The sequence below is a fragment of the Idiotropiscis lumnitzeri genome, chromosome 20, assembly GCF_059441095.1.
Source record: "Idiotropiscis lumnitzeri isolate Australia: NSW breed Sydney's pygmy pipehorse chromosome 20, RoL_Ilum_1.0, whole genome shotgun sequence".
Taxonomy (NCBI): Eukaryota; Metazoa; Chordata; class Actinopteri; order Syngnathiformes; family Syngnathidae; genus Idiotropiscis; species Idiotropiscis lumnitzeri.
Genome location: NC_142410.1, coordinates 7,871,574 through 7,898,651, shown reverse-complemented (window position 1 = coordinate 7,898,651; position 27,078 = coordinate 7,871,574). Strand labels below are relative to the sequence as shown.

The following is a 27,078-nucleotide window of genomic DNA, read 5'->3' as shown; positions in this document are numbered from 1 at the left end:
AGTCTGATAAGATGATTTTCAAGGCTTTTATATGTGAATAATTACATTATGTACAAATGTACATATGTGCTTGGTTGAGACTTTTTTTTATGATGGAGAAGGAATTACTAAAGTAATTCCCATTTGTCCCAGGTTAAAACTTTTTTAATAGCTCCTGTTCATCTCGTCTTTTAATGCAACAATGCATTAGTGTTACTAATTACACTATTCCAACAACAAATTAAATCTGAAATTTTTTTTGTGCCTCTAAACATATTTTTGACACCAAAATGTCTATTTTTTCCCCTCCCAAGACATCAGGTTTTTGCTAAAACTATCCCGGAATTAAAAAAAAAAAGGACTAAATATATTATGATGATGATGAAAACCTGATGTGGGAGAAAATAAATATAAGGCAGATGTGGAATCAGTGCCAAATTCAATTAATCTAAAAAAGTTCACTTGCAACTGTAATTTAAAAAATGTAGAAAAGATTTAATGATCAGTGTTATTTTAAAGCATGTGCCTCCAGATTTTTTGATTACAAAAATAAAATATTTCTTCAAATAAATTATTAATATTTTTTATTTTATTTAATATATATATATATATATATATTTTTTAATTTCTTAAAAAATATTTATGTATTTGTTCAATTATTTTTTCCCAGTGGTTATATAGTCTCCAAAAATATGTCCAATTGCCTTCAGTGATTTTGATTTGAACTATTTATGGAAGCTGAAAAATAAATGGATACCCATAACATCAAGCAGATTTTGACCGAAACAGCACAACTAAAATATTCAAAAAAAAAAAAAACACTTTCAAATTGGACTGTTAAGTTGCAAAAAAAACCTAAACTTTATTGTCCGTCTCACGTTCACACCTACAATCCTACAAAAGAGGGTTGTTCTTACCAATTCAGACTGTGATCATGTGACAGCCCGGGAAATGGGAGGGCTACCTGACACAACACTTAACTAAAAAGACGTCAGACCTGCCATTTGGACCTATCATGCTTCAGCTTCAGCCTCATGCACCGAAACGTTACGTCGCCTAGGCAACGGCTAATAGTGCATTAATGTCCCTTTACGACCAGCTACAGTACGTGAGTGTGTGTGAGTGTGTGTAAACCTTTGAAAATGCATCACATAGTTGAATCCACATTCTAATCAAGAACACAGTGCTTCGCAACGGATAGAAACACAAATCAACATCGAGGTTATCTAAAAAAAAACAACAAAAGAAAAAACAAATCAAGATATGAATGTCTCATTACTAAAAGTCTCCTTATAATCGTCTCTAAATGTACTCGTTCAGTGCAAACTGAGGAGAAAATGAATCAATTTTTATTGCTGGGTGGTGGCTTCAAGAGTTGCACTGCAACAATACTGACATGCTAACACAGCTGGGGTGTTGGGGCTTTGATTCCAGTTCAAGGAGTGGATTAGTGTAGCCAGGGATGTTCTGTTCTGTGTTTCAGTACTTTTCGCATCATTTACTTGTCTCGAAAAAAGAAGCATACTGTTTGAAGCCTCCTAATATTGCGGTACTGTTGACCAATTATTAGGTTGTATTTTGCCCATCATTTGGAAGAGGACTGCCCAATTTTCAGTTCTAATCTAACAACAAGCTTTTTTGGTCCATTCATGGTCGTCCTTTTTAGCATTCGGCAACTTATAGCAACTTGAGCAAAAAAAAAAAAATAATACTAAAACATCAGTTTAGATTCATCCTTAAAATGTAACAGAAAAGCTCAATGTCCCTCAGAGTTTTGAAGTAGAATACATCACAGAATTGAGCATACTAATTTTCCACATCATCAACGAAAACGAGGCAATGCCCATCCTACCTTAACAGTAGCGTCTCATTCTGGGATTCTACCTTCCTACATTCGTTTAATGTTCAGGTCCGAGTCTGCTTTCGTTTCACATTCGGCAGAAATCGTCCAGGGAGGAGCAGGCTTTGCTTTTAGCATTTAGCGCCCTGACAACGGTGATTGCAGATCACAGTAGCCCCTGACTGATTGGCTGGTGGAGGAAGAAGAGGAGCAGCAGCAACTTCGAACCAAAAAGTCACAACATGAAACTGTCACAAGTAAGTTTGAACTATGGGTAATAAATAAAAACAGAGCGGGAAATAAAATATTGATAAAAGTGCTCAGATGACACCTCACTGGGGAAGAACGTGGAGGTGGTGGTGGTGGTGGTGGTGGTGGGGTTCCCTGCTCAGCCGTTATCCAGCGATGAAGCACTGAGTAGGAAGTGCTAGTAGTAGTAGTAGTGTTCCGGTGTGTGTGTGTGTGTGTTTGAGCAAGCTACACAATGAGGGGTCCACAGCGGGGGTGTTTGGGACTCCGGCCCTCCGGGTTCTCCACCCCCTGCTCCTCCCGGTTGCTGGTGGAGTCCAAAACGGGCCTGTAGCCACCGAGGTACATCAAACCTGGAAAAGAGATGATAAAAAGAAAAAGCGATGCACAATAAATACGTTTAAGAGTTTACCAGGGCCCCACTAATTTTAATTGGCCGATATTAGCAGTTTTAAAATCACAATTGCATTTTTTTTTTTTTTTTACACATGAAATCATACGACCAAGATTAAGATATTCAAACAATCCTCACTATGCATAAAAAAGGGTGAGGAAAAAAATCAGCAGATTTTTGCCAATTTTTTATCTCTTGTAAAATTAAATAAACACCAACAAACCAAGTCCAAACATTTTTTATTGTTGTCAGTGTAAAAGGACCAAAAAAGATGTTATTTTAAATCATTATATATGTGATTTTAATTAATCAGTGGATTAATCTGAATTTTATTCTGCCAAAAATCGGAATCTGAATCAGCCTCAAAAACTCAATATCATTCAGGCTCTATTAATTACTTAGTGTGTTTTTTAATATAAATGTACATATAAATAAAAAAAATAGAAATTAATTATTGAAGATCAGTTGTACTTTAGGAACAAAAGTATTGGGACGCAACAACAAAGTCTTAATACTACTGTGAAGGTTATTTGAACAAAAACGGTGCAACAACACATATAAACCGACAGAAAAACAATACTAACAGCGCACAAACTGTTTAATTCCTAACAGACTCTACAACATCTTGAAGAAAGCTTTTCCTCAAGGGTAGAAGCTCTTAAAGTTGCTACATTTCCAATTCCTGTAACATCCCAATACTTTTGATCCAAATAACCCTCGAGTCGAATCTGGCGTCACAGCCAACACTGCATACCTAGTCCTCAATATGTACTGGGCACGACTCCTCATCTTTCCATCCAAAAGAAGGCGAGAGAAAAGCAGAAAGGGGGGGCAGGAGGAGAATACGGGATGGGAAGAATTCACAGGGAGAAGGGAGAGATAACAGAAGACATTTTACGACACACACAGAGAGAAAGATGCCACGCACGACGTTTGAGCCATAAACGCAACACATGGGGAAAGGGAAACTGGTTTGTGAAGAGGATGGAGGACATCAAGGCAAATACTGGAGTGAATTAAAAATGCTCATATGAAGCAAGGGAACTCATCCAGTTATTAAGGAAGGGTGCGCTCACGCTAGGCCAGTCAAACTGCTCGAGTCTACTTGACAGCTATTACACGTTATTCATGATTACAGAAATCTTGCACAATAGAAATAAATATAAAATATATTAAAAAAAAGACCACAGGAAAGAAATTTCAGACGTTGTACAACACAATTGTGTAACTGCTCCCTGAAAAATCATTGACAATCGTCTCCATCTTGTGCAATTGAAACAAATTAAGTCATTAGGAATGCGATCACACCTCTCGCCAGTAAATCTTAATAACCCTGACGTTGAAATAATGACTCGGCATGGTTCAAATGGCCTAGTGTGAGTCCGTCTTGAGGTTGGAATGAAGGGAAAGGAAAGGACAACAATGTTGGACCAAGACTTTTCTCTGTTATACAGAGAACATGCATGTATGAAGCACACGTGACAATCATGAACACAAACACATGAGGGCTGAAGGATGGAGGGAGCGCACGGTCACTCGCGATCAACAAGCGATGAAGCAGCAAAAGGGAAGAAATGAAAAAGAAGAGCTGCTTGGAAAGCCCACATTAGCTTCTGCAGCCATTCGGTCTTCCTCGTGTTAGCCTAGCGAGCTAACATCAGAATAGCTCGCACGCCCCATCCCATCACTTCTGGTCGGCGTCCACTCACCGGCGAATCGGCCGTCAGGAGCCTGCTCATTGTCCAAGCCCAAAGAGGGCGTGTCACACAGGGCGACGCCCTGATTGTTATTGGCCAACTCGGGACACTTGCTCCGCCCACCTGCAAGCGAGGGCACAGGTCAAAGAAGAGCAGCCAGGCACAGCGGGGGAGGATGGGGGACAGGTGGGAAGGGAGGTGGGCGGCCATGCGCGAATGAAGCTGAATGCGTTGCGCTTTGTGGCGTTTCGTTTTGTTTGGTCGTTGACAACGACACTGCAATCTGCACTACCCCCACCTGCAGGACTGGAGTGGAACAGCATTTGGTATTTCTTTGACACTTTTTGTCCTATCTTAGCCATGACGGACAAACTCATGGAACCACCGCTAGCTGCATTTTTTTTTTTTACTCCACTTCCACTTCCATGTCTATGAGCTTGCAGCAATTTATTGAGGAATCAGACAAAAAAAAAAAACATGCGTAATGTGTGACAGGTGTGTGAATAAGTTGGCACAAACGAGGACAAATAGGCAAGGGTGGCCATGTGATTGGCAGATCAACACACAAACACACAAACACACACACACAAGCCATCTGGCAGTGCTGGTACAGTCAGAAACACACACGCACACACCCCCACACACACATCCTGCAGTGTACATGAGCATTCACAGCCTGCCAGGCGGCACTTGCTCCGTAAAGAACAGAAAGATGATTCAGTGAACTCACTTGTGTCACGCGCACACAACCGCATCCATAATTACATGTCACGGGCTGTCTGTCGGAAGGTGACCTTGATGTTGTTTGCTTCAAGCCTTATGCTGTGTGTTTGTTGGCTTCGCCACACACCAAAATGTGTAATGGAGCAAATTAAATGGAACTGTAATTATTATGTATGGCATGAAAGTGTAGTACAGTACATGCAAAGGCAAGCTTGAAATGACGTCATGCTTTAATCCATTAAAATGTGAATTTTATTCAGTACCTGTAATCGAATTACTACCCCGGTGAATCAGACCCACTGTTACGTGGCACATTATTATGGGAAATATATTATGTAATAAAATATTTATGTATCAGGGTTTTTGTTTTTGTCGGGAATTTTTTCTTAGCTTTGTTATAAAGAAAGATTGCTCCGTCTTGTTATCCATTCAATTATTACGTTTGCCCCATCGGTTTGTCAACGGCGCAAAGCGAGGGGTGGTCACCGTAGTTACCGTACCTTTGCCATTCGATGGTGAGGAGCGGTCCTCTTCCGTAACATCATTTCCCTAAGTAAACCAAGAGAAGAGCTCAAATAAAAATGTTTACAATTAAGCACTGATGCAAAACGTCAAATGACAGTCACCTCGGAGTCCTGCTCATCGACAGCTAAAGAATAGTTCAATTCTGTTGACTCCTTGGGAAGAAACAGAAACAGAATCAGTGAAAAGTGGAGATTTTTTTTATGCACGTTTATAATTTAAGCTAATTTAATTACACACCAGACAGACTTTTTCTATTTATTTAATTTGGTTTTACTCAACACTGTCTAAAGCTGGCGCAAAACACAATTGCCAACTTTTTTTATTTATGTAAACGGTTTTGACACAAAATAAATGTGACTTGAAATTCAACTGTTGGTTTGTTAATTGTAGCCAAGAATGAATTGAAAGTAGGGACAAAAATTTATGAAAATATATTTTCAGCAGAAAAAAAAAGAATCTAGAAGAGTTTACAAGCACGTTTGATTTAAAAAAAAAAAAAAAAAGAGCAACAAATGTGTTGACATTGACAAATGAATCTGATCACTAATATTTACCCCTTCCAGCTGTGAGGGTCCTCGGCTCTCCATGGGGGTGTCCCGGATCTCCTCGCCCTGGGCGTCAGGCCCCTCCTGGCCCCCCCCGGGCTCGCCGTCCGCCCCAGCCAGGTAGGACCCTGACATGGAGGACATGGTGTCAGTGCTGATGTGGGAGTGCTGCGAGTGGGACGTGGCCATGGACATCACTGACTGGGCCAGGCTGCTGCTCACTGGGTCTGGCAGACACACGGAGACACACATCACGGTCCATTTGTCTACATTTCACAATGACTGGATGGAACTTGCCCTCTAGACGGCCGGTTTATTATTACTCAAATGTGATTGGTCAATAATACTTATACAGTGAATGGAAACCAGATCATGTTCGATCCTGGAATCTTCTTCCCGACTGCTTCTGCTTTCGTATCAACTAAGATAGCAGCTTCCTTTGTGAGGGCCACTGCATGCTATATAAACAACATTCTTTTTTAAGATGACTTTGAATGGATTACGTTTTGTGTTACCTTCAGGGGAAGTGATAGTGGAGGAGAGCGGCGTTCCGGTGCACGGCGACTGGTCGATGGCCCCAGAAGAGGAGAGAGTCAGGTTTTCGCTGTCAGGCGTGGCTCCGCACTGTAAAAAAAAAAAAAAAAAAAAAAAAAGGAGGAGCAGTTTTATGACAGCTCGCAAGCCAAGAAATAAAAAAATATACACACCTCCTGCGGATCCACCGCAAGTTTGTGGCGACGAGCCTCTAATTCACTGCAAGACTTCTCATCTTCCTCCTCAGGAAGCACAGAGGAATTCTGAGAAAGCGACCTAAAATTTTGCAGACTTGTGGTTTGGAAGGGCTTTGGAGGAGTTTTAAAACAAATCAACAGCACAAAAAAAAAGAATCACAGGATGAACACATTTACTCACTTGGAACCGCTCTTCTTGAGTTTCAGCCCCTGACTTGAGTTGGAGTGGTCCAGAGGGGAGAGGGAACGGGCCGCCGCCGGGTGGGCTTCACTGCCGTATGGGGGGAGCGCCCCCGACACGTGACTGGGGCCGGAGTGGAGCGGGGGTGCCACGGAGGACGTGGCCAGGGGGCCGTTGAGAGCCTCCAGAAGGGACACGGCCTCGTAACCCGGGGGGATGTGCTCAGACGCCTGGGAAAAGAAAAAAAAAAAGCGCACTGGATGTTATTTTTTTATTCCAACGTTAGCGTTAGCTCACATTAGCTCCATAACAGTACCGAGTGTTCTTCTGAGTCTGACGTCTGCGAGGTGATGACAGGGTTAAAGCTGGTCGGCGTCAAAGGGCTGAGTTTCTTTCTCATTGCTCGGATCTGTAGCAGAGCTCTGAAGGCTAAAGCAAAAAAAAAAAAAAAAAACTGTTTAGAAATGTTTGGTAAAAGAACACCTCCTCACATTCGCGTGCGTGCGTGGACTCACGCAGTCTGCAGATGGGGCAGCAGTTGGCTTGATAGCGCAACGTGTCGGCACAGGCGTTGCAGAGACACAGGTGTCTGCACGGCAGGATGAGCGTGTCGCGTACGTCCGACAGACACACCACGCACTCTGCGCTGTTGTCGCTAATTTCATCGTCGGCAACCTGAAGATAAAAGACGCGCGATCGTATCAAGGCACACTTGAGGAAAAGCCTCTTGTCAGGTTTACCTTTGATTCTTGGCTGTTGTACTTGTTCTCTATCCCGTAGATCTCCTGCAGGAGATAACTCACTCCATCCACCTGGGGGATGAAAGAAGAAAAAAAAAGGCGTCACGTCTCCAGGGGACATACATGCTTTGTTCTAAAAATAATTTGTAAATATTTAACACAAGAGATGTGCGCTCACCACTTGTTTCTGCTTCAGGGGCTTCACACAGTAGCTGCCATCCATGTGCTGCCATGTTAAAAAATATATATTCTACTTTCCATGCACATTCTGTTTTAGGCATCTTCAAAGACCTTTATTGCAATAAAGTTTACCTTTTCAAATGTGGCCAGCAGTATGTGGGAGTGGCCCAGATGTTCTGCGTACAGAAAACATAAAGACATTCATCCACAAGGTCATTTGAAGCCACACGGACCATGTCGATGTCGGAGCGGAACTCACCATCGCCCTCGTGGGCCACAGCCTGCACCACCATAGGGAAGATCTCCCGGTCCATGTCGAACAGCAGCTGAGAGGAACGAACGACAGGTGTCAAATGTTTCTCCATGTGGCAGAGGTGGGAGTAAGTCACATATGTAGAAATCGCAAGTTACTGTTGCAAAAAGTCAAATCAAGAAAGACTAGTCTCAAAATTGGCGTCTCTCGCACCTCTTCGTCCGCCCACTCGCTGAGGTTGACGGTGTGTGAAGGCAGACAGAACTGCTGGCTCACCCCCCTCTTGAAGTGCACCGTCTCCGACTGCAGAGAGCTGTCCTGGGGCAGGTAGCTACACGAAAGCAACACATTGAGATCAACTTGGGCCGCTCGCTCCAATCAGGAAGTCAAGTTACGCCGCTCTTGCTCGCTCTCCCGGGGGAACCTACACCGGCACGCCGTTGTGAAACTCCTCCACGGCCTGGTAGTAGATGGTGATCGCCACCTGCGTGTCGGCATCAAAGGTGAACTCCACGTTGTAGCAGGCCCGCTGCTTGCCCGCCTCGTCATCCCCGGGTAACTTTAGGTCCTCGCTGCACCTGCAATTATTTCGGCTATGAGTCTCTTTGTAGCACATACATTAATCGACTTCCCATAAAACTTGTTCTTGTAAATACAGATAAGCGTGAAAATTGAGAAATTTATAGTTTAGCCCTTTTTGTGCATCAATGTCTCAAAAACGGCACTCTCTGCTCTTCTCCCTCAACCAGGAAGTAAACTCACAATTCGACCGGCAAACACACACATTTTTAGCACATTTGCTAACAGTTGAGCCTTTAACAACGGAATTCCAAAGCCTCGATTTAGCGGTTGCTGCTCATTCTGAGTCAGCACTTGTGCGAGTGGGAGTTGTATTACAGCGTACCGTACAAGCCGCAGTGTGTCCTTGCGGATGTTTATAAGGCTCCGTAGCGTCTTCACTGGTTCCTGAGGTGGCGGGGCTGCGTATGGGAACTGAAATCAAGAACAAAAAAAATAATAAAATTATTTGAGTAAGTTAAACACGTTATGAGGCGACGACGGGGAGTGGCCGTAACATTCCTCTGCTACCAACACAGCTGCTCCTGGTTTAACCTTTAACGTCAAAGAATTTCCACTGGTCAGCATGAATAAAAAAAATTTTTGCTGTCCTTCCAGGACGATAATTATCAACTGTGGATTCATTTTTGACCCATCTTTCGCCAACCCCTCCACTTTTATTATCACACCTCCCTCCGTTAGATCAACAAACTTGACTCCGGTTGTGTTTCTCTTCGATTTTGATTCAAAGCCACAAGCTGCTGAGTGTGCATTAAAGGACCAATCCAGGATGTGGCGGAATGACTCAACACACTGCACAAGCCTGACTCGTGTGTTTACGCGACCGTGAATGGAAGTAGCGATACACATCTGGGGCTCGGTGGGAGTTGTGCCGGTAAAACACACACACACACACGCCCACACGCTGATGCTGAAAAGAGCCTTTCAGTGGACAACAGTGGAGGTCTTATTAGAAATGTCACAGCGGCCATTCACGCTTACGTATATTAAACACCATTTGAAAACACTCAATTCCTTATGGGAGATTATTGCGTGTGCGTGCGTGTGCGTGTGTTTGTCTCTAAATATAGTTTGAGCCAGAGCGCAATAACTCAAGCTGGGTTTATGCTTTTACAGCGCCATCTGCTCACAAGCCACCGAGCGTTATATAATGCCGCTTTGAGCGTCTCATTCAAAAGAGAGATGAGGAGGGGGAGAAATGCTTTTTGGTGAATTCTGAACCCGGGGGAGGATTTAAACGCCGACATAATCTGGGAGGGGGAAAAAAAAAAGCTACTGCTAATTTTAGCCTGAGTCTAGACATAAACGGCAGGAAGACCACAAGCTTTACTTTAAAATTCTCTGCTTGTGAGCTCAGCATTCCGGTGACATGATCGAAACGCCGCAGGAGAGCACCTTACCGCTCTCCTTTCATTTTTAATTACTCTGACAGGATGACACATTTGTGTAAATTGCAATCGGGCAGGTGTGGAAAGGCGGCTAAAGGAGGTCGTGTACGGCGCGTCAATTGAATGAATGCCAAAATTATAATTTTTTAATTGTGTATTTTACATTAAAAATTCTATAAAAAATTCACAATTACTATTTTTATTTTATTTTGACTTAAGCAGAAATTCGTACTGAGCAATAAATTGATTTTTAATCAGTCCTTTGCAAGTGGCAACTCCAGCGAGAATACTTACCGCTACTGGTCTGGTCCCGAGAAAGTTAAGGTCCGTGTTTTCTCCAAACAGGTAACCTTCCGGGTGGGTTGAGTCAAACTTCTCGCCGCCCATGATGAAGTGGCTGGCAAAGTAACTTCCTGTGGACCCAGAGCATAGGTTGCAAAATAAATTTTGAGTATCGTGGCAGCACATTAATCCAAACTTGAATTGAGAATTAACACCAAAAAATTAGCTGGTCCATTTCGGTGTTGTTAAGTACAGCTGGCTTGAAACCTACTTGCGCCTATTAATCATTGCAAGAAATAACAAGACTGTCATAGTGAGCACCCGGAAACATATTTGACAGGTTGTGGGAGGCGTGGATCGAGTCTGACACCTTCAAGACTTGTTTCACATGCCTGGCGGGCTAAAAGAAGACTGAATGACAGCTCCTGAAGCAGGTCGACGACTTTGTCACCAGATCCTGCTCACGGGAACTGGGTCTGACAGATCAGTTTCATCTGCAACCTTCCTTCTTCTTCCCCTAACACTGACAGGATGATGGCAAACAATGCCATACAATTTTGGAAATTACATTTTTTATTTGGCTCTTTCAAGAGCCTCTCCATGTGTACTCTGATTTTTTTTTTTTTTTTTAACCAACGGGGAGTTATGAGACCTGGAAACTTTTGTAATTTGTAAAAATGTGTCTTGTGTAATAACATTGGTTTAACTATGGATGATGTTGCAATCTGTTAGTGTGACATCACAGTTATATTGCGTTCCCAAATTCAGTTTGATGTGGTGAGATGAGAGCAATGTTTCTTTCAACATCTATCTGTGATCTTTCAAATCAGATAGTAGCTCAACTCCCCTGCGGGCCATTCTGCAGTCAAATAGGGCACATACAAACACACACAAACACACACACACATGTGTCTCAGTCTGAGGTCCTGGGATTTGTTATTTGGATTTACACTATATGTTGCTTAGCTTTAATTAAGTAGGGGTGGAAAAACACTGCCATCACCCTGTTCTATGTGCCAACTTCAGCTGGCTGAGTGCTGCAGCACATCTGTAAGTCAAGACTAATTGCAAACTTTCATGAAATGAAAATTTGCTTTGCGTAAATATGCAGGCAGGAGTAATAATAATCCGACAGATTGTCCTTCCATTCCTATAGATGCTTAATAAATGTATTAGATCGACACCCGATGTTAGGTTTTAATTAAACAGACTAACAAAAATCTTTTTTTGTAATTCTGTAATGGTTAAGGGTTTGGGGGGTTCTCCCATAATAGGGGTTCCATTCAAGCTAGGACCACCACTGATTGTGCAAGTAGAGTAAAAGGAAATTGTAATATTTCAAATTTAAATGGACCACTGGAGCTTTTGAAGGTGGTATATTTCATTCTGGTTACATTAACAACAGACGCACCAGAAGTTCAAAATATTACGAGCAGCTCCCAGAATGATGCAGCGTATAAACCAATCTTCAATCAGGTGTTGTTAAATTCATCAAAACTGACTTCTGTTTGTGTGCCTATTTTATTATTATTATTTCCAGTGACTAATGCAATTAACAATATAGATATATGACTAGCTATGTAATGTTAGCCCTGAAGGCCTTTCTGCAGCTCTTTTCCAGTTTGTCAGTAGCCTCTGCGCTCATCTATGCATCACTTTTTCATCATTTCTGCGCAAAAAAAAACACTCACCTGCAATACGCTCTGCGGCGTGAATCCATTACAAACACATAAACTCCATTACACACACGCATACACGCACAGACACGATGGGGCTGACCTGTTGTTGGCGACTTACCAGATTTCGGTGGGTAACGGTACACCGAATTGGACGGAATATCCACTTCTTCCACGCCTATGTTTTGTCTGCTCGCGAAAGCCCCCATCTCCAGTCAAATGACGATAATAAAGACCAAATGGACATTCAGCTTCGCTTTGTCGAACCCCCTCGACGATGATTACTTCGACTCATTTAATCCACTTGGTCCTTGTCTCGGTTCATTTTGTCGTAAAAGGGGATCGAGCGGCCCCTTCTACACCGTGGATGTGACCGGTTCGGGGATTAGTGGCTGGTCCACTGGTTGTTTGTCCTCGCCGGTCAACGGTGAAGCTCGGTCGGCAGGGGAGTAAAGAGGCAGAAGGGGGATTCCCTTTAAGGACAAACAAGATTAATTTAGATTTAAAGCAGCCCAAAAAATAACAATGAAACGATGCGCTACCAGATGGCGTTAGGACGCTGGTCTTTAAGTCAACCTCGGTCCTGTCAAAGAGGTCTGTGGATCCATGTGACGTCACAAATCCGGACCCAGCTTTTGGCGCAGTCCTCTCTCTCTCTCTTCCTCTCTCTGTCTCTCTCTCTCTCTCTCTCTCTCCAGTTAGCAGCTAATATAGCCGCCTCATATGTAGTCGAACCCCCCCGGCGAAGACTGCAATGCAGGGACGGTAACAAGCACGTAGCAGTAATACGACCGAGGGAAAGCTAACGGAGGCTCATTTAATGAGCTCGCTATACAAAGCATGACATTTTACACAAGGCTTCAGGGAGTGTAGTAAGAGCAAAAGAAAAAAATGATTAAGAATCATAGCTATCATAATGGTAGCTCCACTCAAAGACGTTTTGAGGTAGACTGACCAGAACAAAGGAGGTGTGATAGACCAGGGTTGATAAACATTTTTATTTTTAGGGGATGTTGCTACAGGCGTAGCAATTTGTTGCTAAAAGTTGCTAAATGACGTTGAAGTTACGTGATGATGTCATTGCGTAATTACGTGATTCTGCTCGCCCCAGCTCATGTCAACTATTTGTGATAATGAAAGAAAATGAGCCCAAAATATATTATTTCAAAACTTTTCACTATTGACCAATGTATGACCAAGTATAACAACAAATCTTTTAGAGAGGGGAAGTAAAAATAAACAACTGAAACAATGTGGTTGCACAAGTGTGACCTTGCCACTATTTCTAGCCTCTTTTATTAACCCCAAATTCCCGGTTAAAATAGGCTGTGCATACTTGTGCATATTTAATATCTTCGTTATTCTTACTTCCTCTCACAGGTTACGTTCATATAGTAATTGTCGCGATTCTACGAACCGTGAGGGAAGGAAGGAGGACCCGGAAGCGACAGGTGAGTGGGAAACAGGGTTTATTGAGGGCTGGAGTGGGGATGCGAGCTGGAGAGAGTTCACCACAAGGCAGGCGTCGTCCAGGACAACGTCGAAGGAAGCCGACGGGCAAGTGCCGGGTGGCGCGGACGAGGGTGCGGTCGAGCGAGACGCGTCGGGAGGCGAAGTCGGGCTGGCGTGGTAGCGCGAAGCACGGCGGAGCGGAGAGCGCTGGCGGGATGTTTGCCGGGCGGGATCTCGGAGGCGCTGGCGTGCGGAGCGGGACCAGACGGGTTCAGGTCGGCTAGAGGGGGGAGACGGCAGAGCAGGGGTCAAGCAAGCACGAGAGCAAGGCGAGTCAGGCGAACGGGAAACAAGACGAGACATGAGCCAGTACCACGTGAGGTGACAAGATAATCCGGCGTCGGACTCCTGGCGTGGCTGGTTCTTAAGCCGGCGCTGATTGCCGGCAACGAGCTGCAGGTGCGCCGGAGCCGACGCCCACTTTCTCCGGAGGAGAGCCTGGCTGGGTGGATCGTGAACCTGTAACAAACAGAACTGCCACGCCCTCCTCCCCGGCCCGAACCGTCACAGTACCCCCCCCCTAACGGACGCCTCCTGGCGTCCTACCCGGCTTGTCCGGGTGAAGTGCGTAAAACTCCCTGATGGGGGCGTCGGTCAAAAACAGTTTTCGGGAGATCCAGGAGCGCTCCTCCGGACCGTAACCCTCCCAGTCCACCAGGTACTGGTAGCCCCGGCCCCGGCGCCGAACGTCCAGGACTTTTGCCACCGTGTAAGCCGGGTGGTCGTCTATTATCATGGGGGGTGGGGGGGGTGCCGCCGGAGGGCTCAGAGGGCTGGAGGATACCGGTTTGAGGAGGGAGACATGGAATGTGGGGTGAATCTTCAGGGAGTCGGGAAGTTTGAGTCGAACAGAGCATGGGTTGATGATTCTTTCGACGGGAAAGGGACCGATAAAGCGAGGAGCCAGCTTACGAGACTCGACTTGTAGGGGAAGATCGCGTGAGGAGAGCCACACCATTTGGCCAGGCACGTAGTCCGGGGCTGGGGACCGGCGGCGATCAGCCAGTCGCTTGGTCCTCTGGGCTGTTCGAATGAGGGCGGCCCTCGCTTCGGCCCACACCCCCCGGATCCGGCGGAGATGCTCCTCCACGGAAGGAATGGCCACGGTATGCTCCTGGTCCTTGAAGAGAGGTGGTTGGTAACCGAAACAGACCATGAAGGGAGACATACCTGTGGCCGTGGTGGAGAGGGAGTTATGGGCGTACTCGACCCAGGGTAGTGCGTCGCTCCAGGAGTCCGGGTTGCGGGCCACCACGCATCGGAGGGCGGCTTCCAGGTCCTGGTTGGCCCGCTCCGTCTGGCCGTTGGATTGGGGGTGGTAGCCCGAGGAGAGACTGGCGGTGGCCCCGACTGCCTTGCAGAATTCCTGCCAAACTTGTGAAGCGAACTGGGGGCCCCGGTCGGACACGATGTCCTCCGGGATGCCGTGGGGTCGGAAAACGTGTTGGGTGACGAGTTTGGCGGTCTCAAGCGCGGTGGGCAGCTTGGGCAGGGGGACGTAGTGGACGCTTTTGGAAAACCTGTCGACCAGGGTGAGGATGACTGTGTGTCCGTTGGACGGAGGGAGACCGGTAACAAAGTCCAGGGCGATGTGCGACCATGGACGGCTTGGAATCGGCAGGGGCTGGAGGAGGCCGGCGGGGACCGCGTGGGAGGCCTTTCCGCGGGCGCAGACGGAGCAGGCTCGCACGAATTCCCGGGTATCCTTAGCCATCCGGGGCCACCAGAAACGCTGCTGGAGGAAGCGGAGAGTGCGTGCCACCCCCGGGTGGCAGGTGAGTGTGGATGAGTGCCCCCATTGCAGTACCTGTGACCGCACGGTGTCGGGAACGAACAAGCGGTCGGAAGGGACTGGGCGCGGGTCTGGTTGCTGCTCCTGAGCGTTGCGGACGACCTGCTCGATGTCCCAGGTGGCCGCCCCCAGTAGACAGGCCGCGGGAAGAATGGGCTCCGGAGCGTCAGGGCTGGCAGGGGGCGAGAACTGACGTGAGAGGGCGTCCGCCTTCCCATTGTTCGAGCCGGGGCGGAAGGAGAGGGTAAAATTGAAACGGCTCAAGAACAAGTTCCAGCGTGCCTGGCGGGGGTTGAGTCTCTTGGCGGACTGCAGGTATGCCAGGTTTTTGTGGTCGGTCCAGACCAAAAAAGGGGTCGAGGTGCCCTCGAGCCAGTGCCGCCACTCCTGGAGAGCCCATACCACCGCGAGGAGTTCTCGATTGCCCACGTCGTAGTTTCGCTCGGCGGGGGATAGGCGCCTGGAAAAGAAGGCACACGGATGGACTACCTGGGTGCCGGGATCCCGCTGGGAGAGGACGGCCCCCGCCCCGGTGTCGGAGGCGTCCACCTCCACGATGAACTGGAGGGCGGGGTCTGGGTGCCGGAGTACGGGGGCGCTGGTGAAGGCCTTCTTCAGGTGGGTGAAGGCCTGGGCGGCCGCCGGGGTCCACTGGAATGTGGTGGCTGTGGACGTAAGCGCGGTGAGTGGACTGGCGACCTTACTGTAGTCCCGGATGAAACGGCGGTAGAAATTTGCGAATCCGAGAAAACGTTGCAGCTCCTTCCGGGTGGTGGGCTGGGGCCACTCCGCCACGGCCTGGATCTTGGCCGGGTCGGGGCGAAGCTGCCCCCTGGCGATGATGTAGCCAAGGAAGGGCACCGAAGGGACGTGGAACTCGCATTTCTCGGGCTTCACGTAGAGGCGGTTCTCCAGGAGGCGCTGGAGGACCAGTCGGACATGCCGGCGGTGATCTGCGAGAGAGCGGGAGAATATGAGGATGTCGTCGAGGTATATGAATACGAACCGGTTGAGCATGTCGCGGAAAACGTCCGTCATGAGGGTCTGGAAGACGGCGGGGGCGTTGGTAAGTCCGAAAGGCATCACCAGATACTCAAAGTGCCCCAATGGTGTGTTGAATGCCGTCTTCCACTCGTCCCCCTCCCTGATGCGGACCAGGTGGTAAGCATTTCGTAAGTCCAACTTTGAGAAAATCTGGGCCTCACATAGGGGTTCGAACGACGGGTCGATGAGGGGGAGCGAAGACTTGTTTTTGACCGTTATTTGGTTTAATGGTTTGAAGTCAATGCAGGGGCGGAGCGAGGCGTCCTTCTTTTTTACGAAAAAGAAGCCCGCGCCCAGGGGAGAAGACGAGGGACGGATGAGACCGGTCGCAAGTGACTCCCGGATGTACGTCTCCATGGCCTCCTTCTCTGGCCTGGAGATGTTGTATAGCCGGGTGTTGGGCAGGGGGGCCCCCGGGAGGAGGTCGATGGCGCAGTCGTACGGACGATGGGGCGGGAGGGTACGGGCAAGGTCCTTGTTGAAAACCTGCGCCAGGTCGTGGTAGTCCGGGGGAACGGAGGAGACGTCAGGGGGAGGGGGGGGGGGAAGCGTAGAGGAAGGGGGCGGATCCGCTGAACGCAGGCAGTGGGAGTGGCAGAACTCACTCCATCCTGTCAGCACGCACCTCCTCCAATCGATGGTGGGATTGTGGGTCTGGAGCCAGGGGAACCCTAAGACCAGGGGGACCTGGGGAGAGTGAATCAGAAAAAATCTGATGGACTCCCGGTGATTTCCAGAGACGATGAGGGTCAGGGGAGCGGTCTGTTGGGAGACCCGGGCGATGAGATGTCCGTCCAGCGCGACCACTCTTCGGGGAGACAGAATGGGTTCCATGGTGATGCCGAGCTGGCGGGCAAGGGTCAGGTCCAAGAAGCTGCCGTCGGCCCCCGAGTCGACCAGCGCGGTGACCGAGCGGGGGGTGTGTGGACCCAGCAGCCGGGCGGAGATGGACATCCGGGAAGAAGAGCCAGAAGCGGAGACCAGCAGGCTCGGCGTTGGGCTCTCCCTCAGCGACGAGCCTGCTCTTTTGGGTTACTGGGACAGTGGATCAAGAAGTGGCCGGGGAGGCCGCAATACAGGCAGAGCTGATGGGACCGACGGCGCTGGCGCTCCAGAGGGTCCAGAGTAGTTCTTCCTACCTGCATCGGTTCCTCCGCGCCGGTGGATAGCTGAACCGGCGACGGCGAGCGAACCTCGGGTCGGGGAATGGCTGCCCGGGCGGCGACTCTGGCGGGGCGTCGGAAACGATCAGCCTGCCGGTCCCGCAACCGATGGTCCACCTTGATGGCCAGGGCGATTAGTTCTTCGAGCGTCGTGGTTTCGTCTCGGATCGCCAGCTCGTCCTTGAGGGCGTCGGTCAACCCGTTGAGAAACGCCTCGCGGAGAGCCGGCTCGTTCCAACGGCTCTCGTGGGCCAGGATGCGGAATTCCACCGAGAAATCGGCCGCGGAGCGGGAACCCTGTCGGAGGGAGAGAAGCCGGCGGGACGCCTCGCGCCCCTGCACCGGGTGGTCGAAGACACGGCGTAACTCCTGGCTGAAATCCGCGTAAGTCGACATCGCAGGAGACGCCGCCTCCCACAATGCGGTTGCCCACTTGGCGGCGCGGCCGCGAAGCAAGTTGATGGTATAGGCGATCCTGGCCCGCTCGGTAGCGTAACTGTGGGGCTGGAGGTCGAAAACCAGGGAAGTGCTGAGTAAGAATTGGCTACACGAGCCCAAGTCCCCGGAGTAGGGTTCGGGAGTAGGAACGTGGGGCTCTCGACCGCCCGCATAATGCAATGCGGCGGCCGGGGGGGCCAGGGTCGCGTCCCTGGGGAGGTTGGAGGGGGGAGCGAGTGAACCCACCTGGTTAGAGAGGTGCGAGAGCTGGTGTTGGATGACCTGGAGGGAGCCCGGAACTTCCTGCAGCATTCGATCATGGCGCTCGAGCACGCTGCCCTGGTGGGCAAGCGTTTCGCCCAGGGGGTCCGTGGTCGCGGGGTCCATTAACTTGGCCGGATTATTCTGTCGCGATTCTACGAACCGTGAGGGAAGGAAGGAGGACCCGGAAGCGACAGGTGAGTGGGAAACAGGGTTTATTGAGGGCTGGAGTGGGGATGCGAGCTGGAGAGAGTTCACCACAAGGCAGGCGTCGTCCAGGACAACGTCGAAGGAAGCCGACGGGCAAGTGCCGGGTGGCGCGGACGAGGGTGCGGTCGAGCGAGACGCGTCGGGAGGCGAAGTCGGGCTGGCGTGGTAGCGCGAAGCACGGCGGAGCGGAGAGCGCTGGCGGGATGTTTGCCGGGCGGGATCTCGGAGGCGCTGGCGTGCGGAGCGGGACCAGACGGGTTCAGGTCGGCTAGAGGGGGGAGACGGCAGAGCAGGGGTCAAGCAAGCACGAGAGCAAGGCGAGTCAGGCGAACGGGAAACAAGACGAGACATGAGCCAGTACCACGTGAGGTGACAAGATAATCCGGCGTCGGACTCCTGGCGTGGCTGGTTCTTAAGCCGGCGCTGATTGCCGGCAACGAGCTGCAGGTGCGCCGGAGCCGACGCCCACTTTCTCCGGAGGAGAGCCTGGCTGGGTGGATCGTGAACCTGTAACAAACAGAACTGCCACGCCCTCCTCCCCGGCCCGAACCGTCACAGTAATCTCCTTACGTTTATTTAAGTAAAATGCTATTCAACAGGAAAACATGACTTGGAAAGATTTCTTAAAAGAAGTCCGTTGTTTCTAGGGGTTTAAATAGGCGTTTGAGACACTTTTCCAAATCCTACAAATATTTAAATTTGTTGCAGGATGCTTGTCGCATCAATTGCAAGGTCGCCTGAAAAGTTGCTAATCCAAGCAACAAAAGCCACGCAACCTCCCAGTCAGCAGGGGGCAGTGAAGCACATTGGAGTGGGACAAAGTGCGCGAGGGCATCAACCAATCAGAATAGGCCACTACGGGCGGAGAAGAAAAAGGAAGAGGGAAGCTTTGTTGCCGCCATTTCGCGTACTGTCGACGCACGGGTGGAGACTTGACCTGGCCTTTGATTTGAGTCTTGCTGTGATTTCACGCCCAGTGGCGTCTTGTTATTTTACAGGCAAGAAGTGCTACGAGTATTTCTGTTAGTGGTAACTCGGTCGCTTCCGCGAAGAAAATGAGCTACGGTAGGCCGCCACCAGACGTAGAGGGGATGACCTCCCTCAAAGTGGACAACCTGACTTACCGCACCTCCCCGGAGACGCTACGCCGCGTGTTCGAGAAGTACGGCCGCGTGGGCGACGTGTATATCCCGCGGGACCGGTACACTAAAGAGAGTCGCGGCTTCGCCTTCGTTCGCTTCCTGGACAAGCGCGACGCCGAGGACGCAATGGACGCCATGGACGGAGCGCTGCTCGACGGGCGGGAGCTCCGCGTGCAGATGGCCCGCTACGGCCGGCCGCCGGACTCCATGTACAGTCGAAGGGGAGCTCCACAGCGACGGTATGAAGGATCGGTTATGGGGGGACGTAAAATTTGCAGCGTTTTTTAGTTAGGAATTGAAATGATCGCGTGCTCAAATGTTCTACTCCGACGCTGTTTCCGGTTCCGCTTTGAATTTTTATTTAAACGTTTTGTATACGTGAGTTGCAGCCATTTTGTTTTCCTCAACACGTGTATAATAGTCCTGATCTGGCGGCGATATTGCTTTTGTGTGGGAAAAAACGTTTATTTTTTTCCTTTGATTTTGATAAGATGTTGCATTTAAAATGGTTGTGCAAATGAGTCGTATTGTGCGTTTTTACCCTATTTAAAGCAGTTGCCACGTATCTGAAAACGTCGCAGGGACACAAAAGTGGGTTTGTCACAAACTGTATACAATTATGATTTTTTTTTTGTTTTAGCCATAAAAAAGAAGATATGTATGAAATCTATATAAAAAATCTTTAATTAGTTCCCCCTGGAATACCTGCCTAAACATTGTTTGGGTTGCTATAGGTTAAAATTTAAAAGTATTTGATATATGTAGATCTGGTAAATGTTAGTCAATTTTCCCCATGTCCGTATTTTTATTGTAATTTATCATTACATTGGCAATAATCCTTATTGACTGACATTCATAGACTACAGTAAAGTGATGCTTAATATGGAATGTTTTTTAATACTAAGTTGTAAAATTTCAATGTTATGTCTATGCAGACGTTCAGCAAGCCCTCGCCGTCGCAGACGCAGCCGTTCCAGGAGCCGCTCCCGATCCAGGAGTCGCCGTCGCTACTCCCGCTCCAGGTCCCGCTCCTACTCCCGATCCAGGTCCCGCTCAAAGTCTAAATCCAAGTCCAGGACCCCAAGGCGGAGCAAGTCCAAGTCCCCCTCTCGGTCAAGGAGCCGGACCCCTGCTTCCAACCACGGGTCCAGATCCAGGTCCAAGTCCAAGAGCCGGCCCAAGTCTCCAGGGGACAACGGAACAGAGCCGTAGCCCAAAGTTGGACACGACAAGACGGTATTTAGCGGGACGGGTGGGATATTATGAATACTAATGTGAATAGACATTTAATATTCTGCTTTCTTGAGGTTGCTCTTTTAAATTTTACCCAAGCAACCAAGTCAGCAGACCCATGTCTATTTTAGAACTACAACAACCAAGAATAATTTGGCTCTAAAGCATGCGTGTTGTCACGATAAACAATTTGAAACGCGCACAAAAGAGGGTTTGAATTGGGCTAATGTGAGTATATATGGGTGTTCTTCACTCCAAACGTTTACTTAATGTGGAATTCTTTCCTCCAAGCTGCTGAGTCCTGTTTGCAAAGAGAGGAGGAGATGGGGGTGTGGCAGAGTGAGAGCAGTTATAGTGTGTGAGCCGCCCATGTCAGCTGCCCGTTGCTGGGGGGCGACGGCGTTTGCTCGGGAGCAGGTCACCCAGGCAACGCTTGGTTGCTCAGGAGCAGGTCGTCATGGCAGTGGTGCGGGGCTGTCAGTTGGTGTTTGAGGCAGTGTGGTGCGTTCACGGGGATCGCGGGCGGACCCGCCGCCTGCGCTTTTCCCTCCCGCCTCTCGACCCAAAGGTTTGTTTGAAAAAAAAAAAAACGCCCCAGTGCCAGAGTCCTGTGTAGAGCTAGTCTTTGGGGATGTGGTACCACGGAAGGTGCGTAAACATACATGAGGCGCACTCGCATAATGTGCATATTCAGGTCAGGAGATAAGATGGCGTCGTTTAAGATGTCCTCTTGCTGACTGGTCTGTCTTTTCTTTCAGATCTCTCGGATGATTGCTTCTTTTTGCTGAGGACATCAGGACGAGTTTCACCATGTCCAAGGGATTCCAATATTGCCACTGAAAGCAGACTTAAAGGTTATTTGGAACTTGGTCTAAACATTTTCTAAATAGTTCATTTTACTTGCGCGACCTAAATAAACATCATGTTGGTCGTTGACGAAGTTGGGCGTCTTGAATTAAATTTTGTGTATTTTTTTTCCCCTTTTTGGATTTGTACTCTCCAATAAAACTGTTGATTTAATTTCTTTCATGGAAGACCTTGTTATACTCTTTGTCTTGGCAGGAGGTTGTCAATTACAAATATTGGTTTGTTACCCCACTCAATTGGACAAACATGCTGTAGGTTAATCAGCCTGGCTTCATTTGTCTTGATGACAAATTTTTTTTTCTGTCAACTCTGTTAAAGTTGCTTCCTATGACTCTAACCTTCTTTCTTGTGTATCTTTTGTGCACTAGGCGCAGTTGTGTAGCAGTTGAGTAATGCTGGTTAGCTGTTAAGATGCAGTGCAGTGCGGTGGTGACATGGTGTGGCGTGTTGCGGTGCTGAGTGCCCGGTCACTGTTCCGGGGCGCTCAACCCTCCACTGCTGTTTGCCGGTTTGTAAGATCACAGGTGTTGCAGCCATCCCCTCCCCTCCCCGTGCCCTATTTGACCTCCCTCTTGTGTGCTGAATAGCTCTTTATCCTTACTTTTTTCCCTTCTCCCATGTCTGGTTCATCAGTTGTTTTTTTTGGAAGTGGGTCCAGTGTGGCTCACTGATGAAGGGTTGACTATTAAAATTAGGGGGCAGCTCCGCCTGCCTCGTCACCTTTTTGTGCTACGCATTCCCGTTGACCTCTGTTTTACATTTTCTTCGGGTGAATGATAATAAATGTATTTGTTGAAAATTGGCTGCTTGTGTGATTTATTTGTTGACTAAGTTGCTCATTAAATTTGAATGTTGCCTTATTTACAGGGTTAGAAGTTTAGAGTTTCACAATTGTATAGCTATATATTGGGCAATGTGTCTTTATACATTGTTATATTATTTAAAGTGGAACGATTATAATGAGATGGGGTACTGCTCTATGAGAAGGTGTGATGCAATAGCTTTATCGTTATTGTAAATGTGGCATTTCCTTCAAAGAAATTAATATATTGGGTTTGTGCTTTTGCAATAAAAGACGTAGATGCTCAAATCAATATACGGGGTGCAATATAATAAAATAAAAGCTCTAATTTTAAAGTGGAATACAGTTTTTAATGTCCGTCTTTTCTAGTTAGTAGCGCATACGCAGTCTTGTTTTTGCACTTAGTAGCGTCTTAAAATTTTAGGCACATTCAACAATAGCGAGTTATTTCAAAAAAAGAAATTTGCACTTTAGACATTAATTTGTTACTGCAGGTCATTAATTGCACTTTTATGTCCGCGTAATAAAAATAATACGCATAAAACATCGGACAAAGGCCGCTCAAACTGGACGGTCGTCAAGGAAACGCGTTACGTGATCACAACCCCGGAAGTGCCCCCTCGGGTCAGGGCGCCCGTCTTCCGCTGACCTGTGCTTGACTTGCGTTTTTTTAGTTTTTTTTTAAAGACAATCTGCCCCTACACGGGTGCTGTCACGAGCTATCCAACCACAGTACATCTGGACACTCGGCCGCTGATAAGATTAACACCGAGATGACGAGCCAAGCACGTTGAATGTCGGCGACCTTGATCGCCAGCGGAAAGGAAGGGGGCGGTCCCAGGTGATGTGACGTCACACCGGGACAGCGCCTCCTGCCTGATCCAGTAAACGCCGCTCGTTTAGGCAGCTAGTCTGGGGGAGATTATCCTCAAAGCGTCGCTATGGGTGCGAGTGGAACCACGCGGGGCTTTTAAAAAAATAACAAAACATCAGCTATGGATTTGACTTTCATTTTATCAGCCGTCATTTTCACGCTGCTCGCCCTGGTGGTCGCGACGTCGCTGCTGAACGGTTCCTCCCGGTCGTCTTCGGCCCGGAGTTGCCCAGCTGGACCCATCGCGGACGCCGTCAGAAGAAGCGAGACGACCACCAAGCAGAACGGCCACATACCGGATAACACCAAGCAGGCGAAGGAGGCGGCGGCGGGCGACTGGTGCGAGCTGAGCGGCAGCTCCCACGACCACTGGGACGTGGTCAAATCTGTGCTATCAGTGAGTGTCCTCCATCCACATTTGTTTGTTTGTTGTGTTAAGCTCTGATAGATTACGTCACCGTTTTAAGCAGTTTACCTTCCCCTCTCGCTCTGTTCTGTCAAAGGACCAAAGAAACTCGTAAATGATCACCCTGGCGTCGATGCAAATTAGAAATAACTTTCTTACTGCATGTCAACTTGCTGTACCCTGAAGTCCACATCACAATCACATTTGATAAAAAGAAACTATTACTAAGCGCCGTGGTGCCCTTAAGTCTACATAACAAAGTACCAAGAGAACTAAAGAAATAACTTTTTCACTCCTGTCATTTTTTGCACAATAGGACACGTAAACATGGATGCCAGGTAAAAACCTTGTGTTCTATATTCATTTATGTGCCAATAAAGAGAAAGGCTCAATGCACATTAGAAATTGTTGTCTTGCTCTTAAATCCATTAGTTATACACACAGAACAAATGAGGTTGTGAAAAGGCACCATGATTGAAATTGCATTAGAAATAACAAATGTTCTTTTCAAGTCAACTGTCATCCATCCCAAGTGGGGCGCCGAGCCGCCACCTCATCATCCATCTGAGGTGACGCCTCTCTCTGTCTCTTCTCCCGCCGCCTCATTGTCCCGCACAGGAGGAGGCAGAAACCCATCCCGCCAGCGAGGAGCCGGAGCCCGCGGCTGCGGCCCCGGCCGAGCGCTCCTCCTCCTCGTCGGCGGCATCCAGCCTGTCCGTGCCACGGCCGGACTCCAGACACGCCAGCATCGACTCGTCATCTGAGGCGTCGTCGGGGCGCGGCCGGCGCTCCTTCATCGGGCTCTCTGATCAGGAGCTCCTAAAGTGTGCTTTCTCTTCCCCCCAGACCGATGGCGATGCAGAGAGCCCGGCAATCAACGGTGAGTACCAAATTAGAGGTCTAGTGACAATTTAGTAGCCTACACCTATACCAGAGGCAAGCAAACTTTTGTTCACAAGGGCTACAATTTGATTTGTGAAACAGACAGATGAGGTTAAAAAAATGTTTGTGCATTTGAAATAATATCCTGTTTTTGATAAGGATGGAAATTAAAACCATAAAAAGAAAATGTATATTTGAATCCGATTCATTGACTAATCAATAAATTGATTGTCAGCTCAATCATTAACATAGTTGTTAGTTGCATCCATAATGAAATTATACTTAACCAATGATTTGACAATAAAATAAATACAAAAATACCACAGGTATATTTCAAATTCTATATCATACAAATATTTTTTATTTCATCATTTTCAATAAATTGTAAAAATAAATAAATAACGGTTTTCTTTTATTTCTTTACAATAAATCAAATAATTATTTCCTAAAATTAGAACTGTTGAATCTTTTATTTGAAATAATTTAACAAGTTCATTGATGCTTTAAAATTTAAAGTATAATTTACTTAAATTGTATTAATAAATAATATACCCAATTTTCTAATTAGCTAAATAAATAGAATTGAAATTAAATACATGTTAAGGGGATTTTTTTTTTATCAAACTTGATGTGGACTTTGCCTAATTTTATTCTAATTTATTTTTCATGGACTATATTCATTCTTGAGCTGGGCTAGGTGTTCCTCATTCTTACACATAAGACGGGCAAAATATTAGGAACACCACTTCAGTTGATGTGGAGACATTGAATTGCATGTTTTTATTCAACGTGTATACCTCTTGTTCTGCAGATAAATCAGAGTTCCACTCCAACAATTCCTTGAAGTACATCCCCGGAAAGACGCGCTCCCACCACATGGAGATGATGATGTCCAAAGAGGAGCTAGAAGAGGAGCAGAGGTCAGTTCAAAACGTGCTGTGACTTTCTGTTTGTGTGCTGGCCGCCTTTCACTCACAGCTTTCCGCTCTTAAGCTGCCGTGCGATGCGGGCTAGACTGATTTAAGGCCAGATTGAGTCGCTGCCAACTTGCAGGACGTTTGACCCGAGGACATGATGGAGAGACATCGCATAAAGAAAAGAAAAGGCGCCTGCCGTTGACACATGGTCTTGCTCACCCTGCGGATTTTGCTTCGGAACGTATCGCCTCTCCTTACACAGTTTGTCGACTAAAAGTGTTACTCCCCGGTGTCACGGGTCCGGGTTCGGGTCCGGGTGTTGATTGGCTCTCCTGGCATAGCAGTCACTTGAAGCCTTGTTCATTAGTCTTAAGGAAAAGCATAATTTGCTTGTGTAGCCACAATTTTAATTGATTTGTGGCTAGGTAATTAGCGCACCACAAAATGCTGCCTTTAAGACTAGCATTAATAAATAAACAAATCGTGAGTAACAACATTCACTATGATGCAGTGTTGAAAACTACAATATAAAAAATATTTTGAAATATTTTAAAATTAATACCCTGCTGACAGTGCATTATTGTTACAGTAAAGCGAATCATCAATGAACAAAAACAAAATTAAAAGCAGTTTTTGATGCACCAGGAAAGCCACTAGAGGGTGCTATAGCTCCCTTTGAAAAACCATTACGACTCTGGCCGATTCACTGCATTCTTTTTTAAATATAATTTTAGTTTTTCTGTGATTGCTAAGATTTGTCTAAAACTAATTATCATTAGTGAAAAGTTACTTTTATTTTTTAAAGTAATTCACTCGTAACACTTATTGAACGTAATAATTATAATGATGTCAGAGTGGACCAAAAGTAAAGTAGTTACAGCATATTCTAAGTTATTTTTTGACAGGAGGAGGGATGGTAGGAAGGGAAGAAAAGAAGGAAGCCCCATGTATCAAACTGTTTAATACATTTAATTGCAATAAATACATGTAAATTAATATTTTTGAAATGTATATCTACCGTTGGCCCAACCTGAAGCTCGTTTGCGGGTTTTTTTTGTCAGGGTGCAGCGAGAGCAGCTGGCCGCCATCTTCCAACTGCTAAAGGACAACACGGAGACGTTCGGCGACGTCTCCGAGGGCGACATGGAAGAGCAGCTGCGCCTCTACTCCATCTGAGAAGGGAAAGAGCACCGTAACAACGACGTCACATGCGCTGCCTTATCTCGCCGATTAAACTCACCAGCCCACTTGTGTGACAGTATTCCAGCAGCCGCTATTTTGCGTTGACAAAAAAAAAAGTGGTCCATTTGTGTTGCTCTTTCTGTTGTTCCTCGGCTGGACTAACGCAGCACAAAGCCACCAAGTGAGCAACTTCCAATATAAAGACCCGGCCCTCCCGTGTAACACTCCGCTGTTCTGTTATAAATAAAAATTGAACACACCGTGTTCAGTTACATTTGTTTCCCAGTTTATTCTGTTACTTACGACGATTGATTGACCTTTGTATGACCGTGCGCGAGTATTGTATGGGGTGACATTTGGGACCACCAAAGCCTTCTCTGCTGGCCTAACA

General features: G+C 47.4%; 3 protein-coding genes and 1 long non-coding RNA gene across 12 annotated transcripts; 2 read left to right on the top strand and 2 right to left on the bottom strand.

The window, feature by feature from the left end:
• Positions 1 to 816: 816 nt before the first annotated feature.
• Positions 817 to 12,621, bottom strand: rnf157 (ring finger protein 157). Of its 3 annotated transcripts, XM_088284067.1 has the most exons (20): positions 12,084 to 12,621; positions 10,299 to 10,417; positions 8,942 to 9,030; positions 8,466 to 8,615; positions 8,251 to 8,368; positions 8,044 to 8,110; positions 7,917 to 7,960; positions 7,783 to 7,830; positions 7,605 to 7,676; positions 7,380 to 7,539; positions 7,181 to 7,293; positions 6,865 to 7,094; positions 6,660 to 6,762; positions 6,468 to 6,576; positions 5,962 to 6,179; positions 5,509 to 5,559; positions 5,383 to 5,431; positions 4,172 to 4,282; positions 3,217 to 3,251; positions 817 to 2,421 (listed from the first exon to the last, which is right to left on the bottom strand). In XM_088284067.1, the coding sequence occupies exons 1-19, from the start codon at positions 12,169 to 12,171 to the stop codon at positions 3,217 to 3,219; spliced, it is 1,974 nt and encodes a 657-aa protein (XP_088140193.1). In that variant the 5' UTR covers positions 12,172 to 12,621; the 3' UTR covers positions 817 to 2,421. The 3 variants fall into 3 exon arrangements, with proteins under 3 accessions (XP_088140193.1, XP_088140192.1, XP_088140194.1); XM_088284066.1 differs by lacking the exon at positions 3,217 to 3,251; XM_088284068.1 differs by lacking the exon at positions 3,217 to 3,251 and having other exon boundaries at positions 5,962 to 6,080.
• Positions 12,622 to 18,370: 5,749 nt separating this feature from the next.
• On the bottom strand, positions 18,371 to 18,922 carry LOC148317435 (uncharacterized). The gene is made up of 2 exons (XR_015840070.1): positions 18,744 to 18,922; positions 18,371 to 18,650 (listed from the first exon to the last, which is right to left on the bottom strand). It is a non-coding gene; the product is annotated as an uncharacterized LOC148317435 (long non-coding RNA).
• A 318-nt stretch (positions 18,923 to 19,240) lies between these two features.
• srsf2a (serine and arginine rich splicing factor 2a) lies at positions 19,241 to 22,426 on the top strand. 7 transcript variants are annotated; one of them, XR_015840015.1, is made up of 4 exons: positions 19,241 to 19,763; positions 20,460 to 20,760; positions 21,516 to 21,611; positions 21,993 to 22,426. XR_015840015.1 is itself a non-coding variant. In XM_088283978.1 (3 exons), exons 1-2 carry the CDS (start codon positions 19,438 to 19,440, stop codon positions 20,734 to 20,736), a joined length of 603 nt encoding a protein of 200 aa, XP_088140104.1. In that variant the 5' UTR covers positions 19,241 to 19,437; the 3' UTR covers positions 20,737 to 20,760; positions 21,516 to 22,426. The 7 variants fall into 7 exon arrangements, 3 of the variants coding, with proteins under 3 accessions (XP_088140104.1, XP_088140102.1, XP_088140101.1); XR_015840014.1 differs by having other exon boundaries at positions 19,242 to 19,763; positions 20,460 to 21,325; XM_088283978.1 differs by having other exon boundaries at positions 21,516 to 22,426.
• A 680-nt stretch (positions 22,427 to 23,106) lies between these two features.
• mxra7 (matrix-remodelling associated 7) lies at positions 23,107 to 26,959 on the top strand. The gene is made up of 4 exons (XM_088283974.1): positions 23,107 to 23,697; positions 24,325 to 24,586; positions 25,400 to 25,508; positions 26,567 to 26,959. Exons 1-4 carry the CDS (start codon positions 23,422 to 23,424, stop codon positions 26,679 to 26,681), a joined length of 762 nt encoding a protein of 253 aa, XP_088140100.1. The 5' UTR covers positions 23,107 to 23,421; the 3' UTR covers positions 26,682 to 26,959.
• The last annotated feature ends 119 nt before the right edge of the window (positions 26,960 to 27,078 follow it).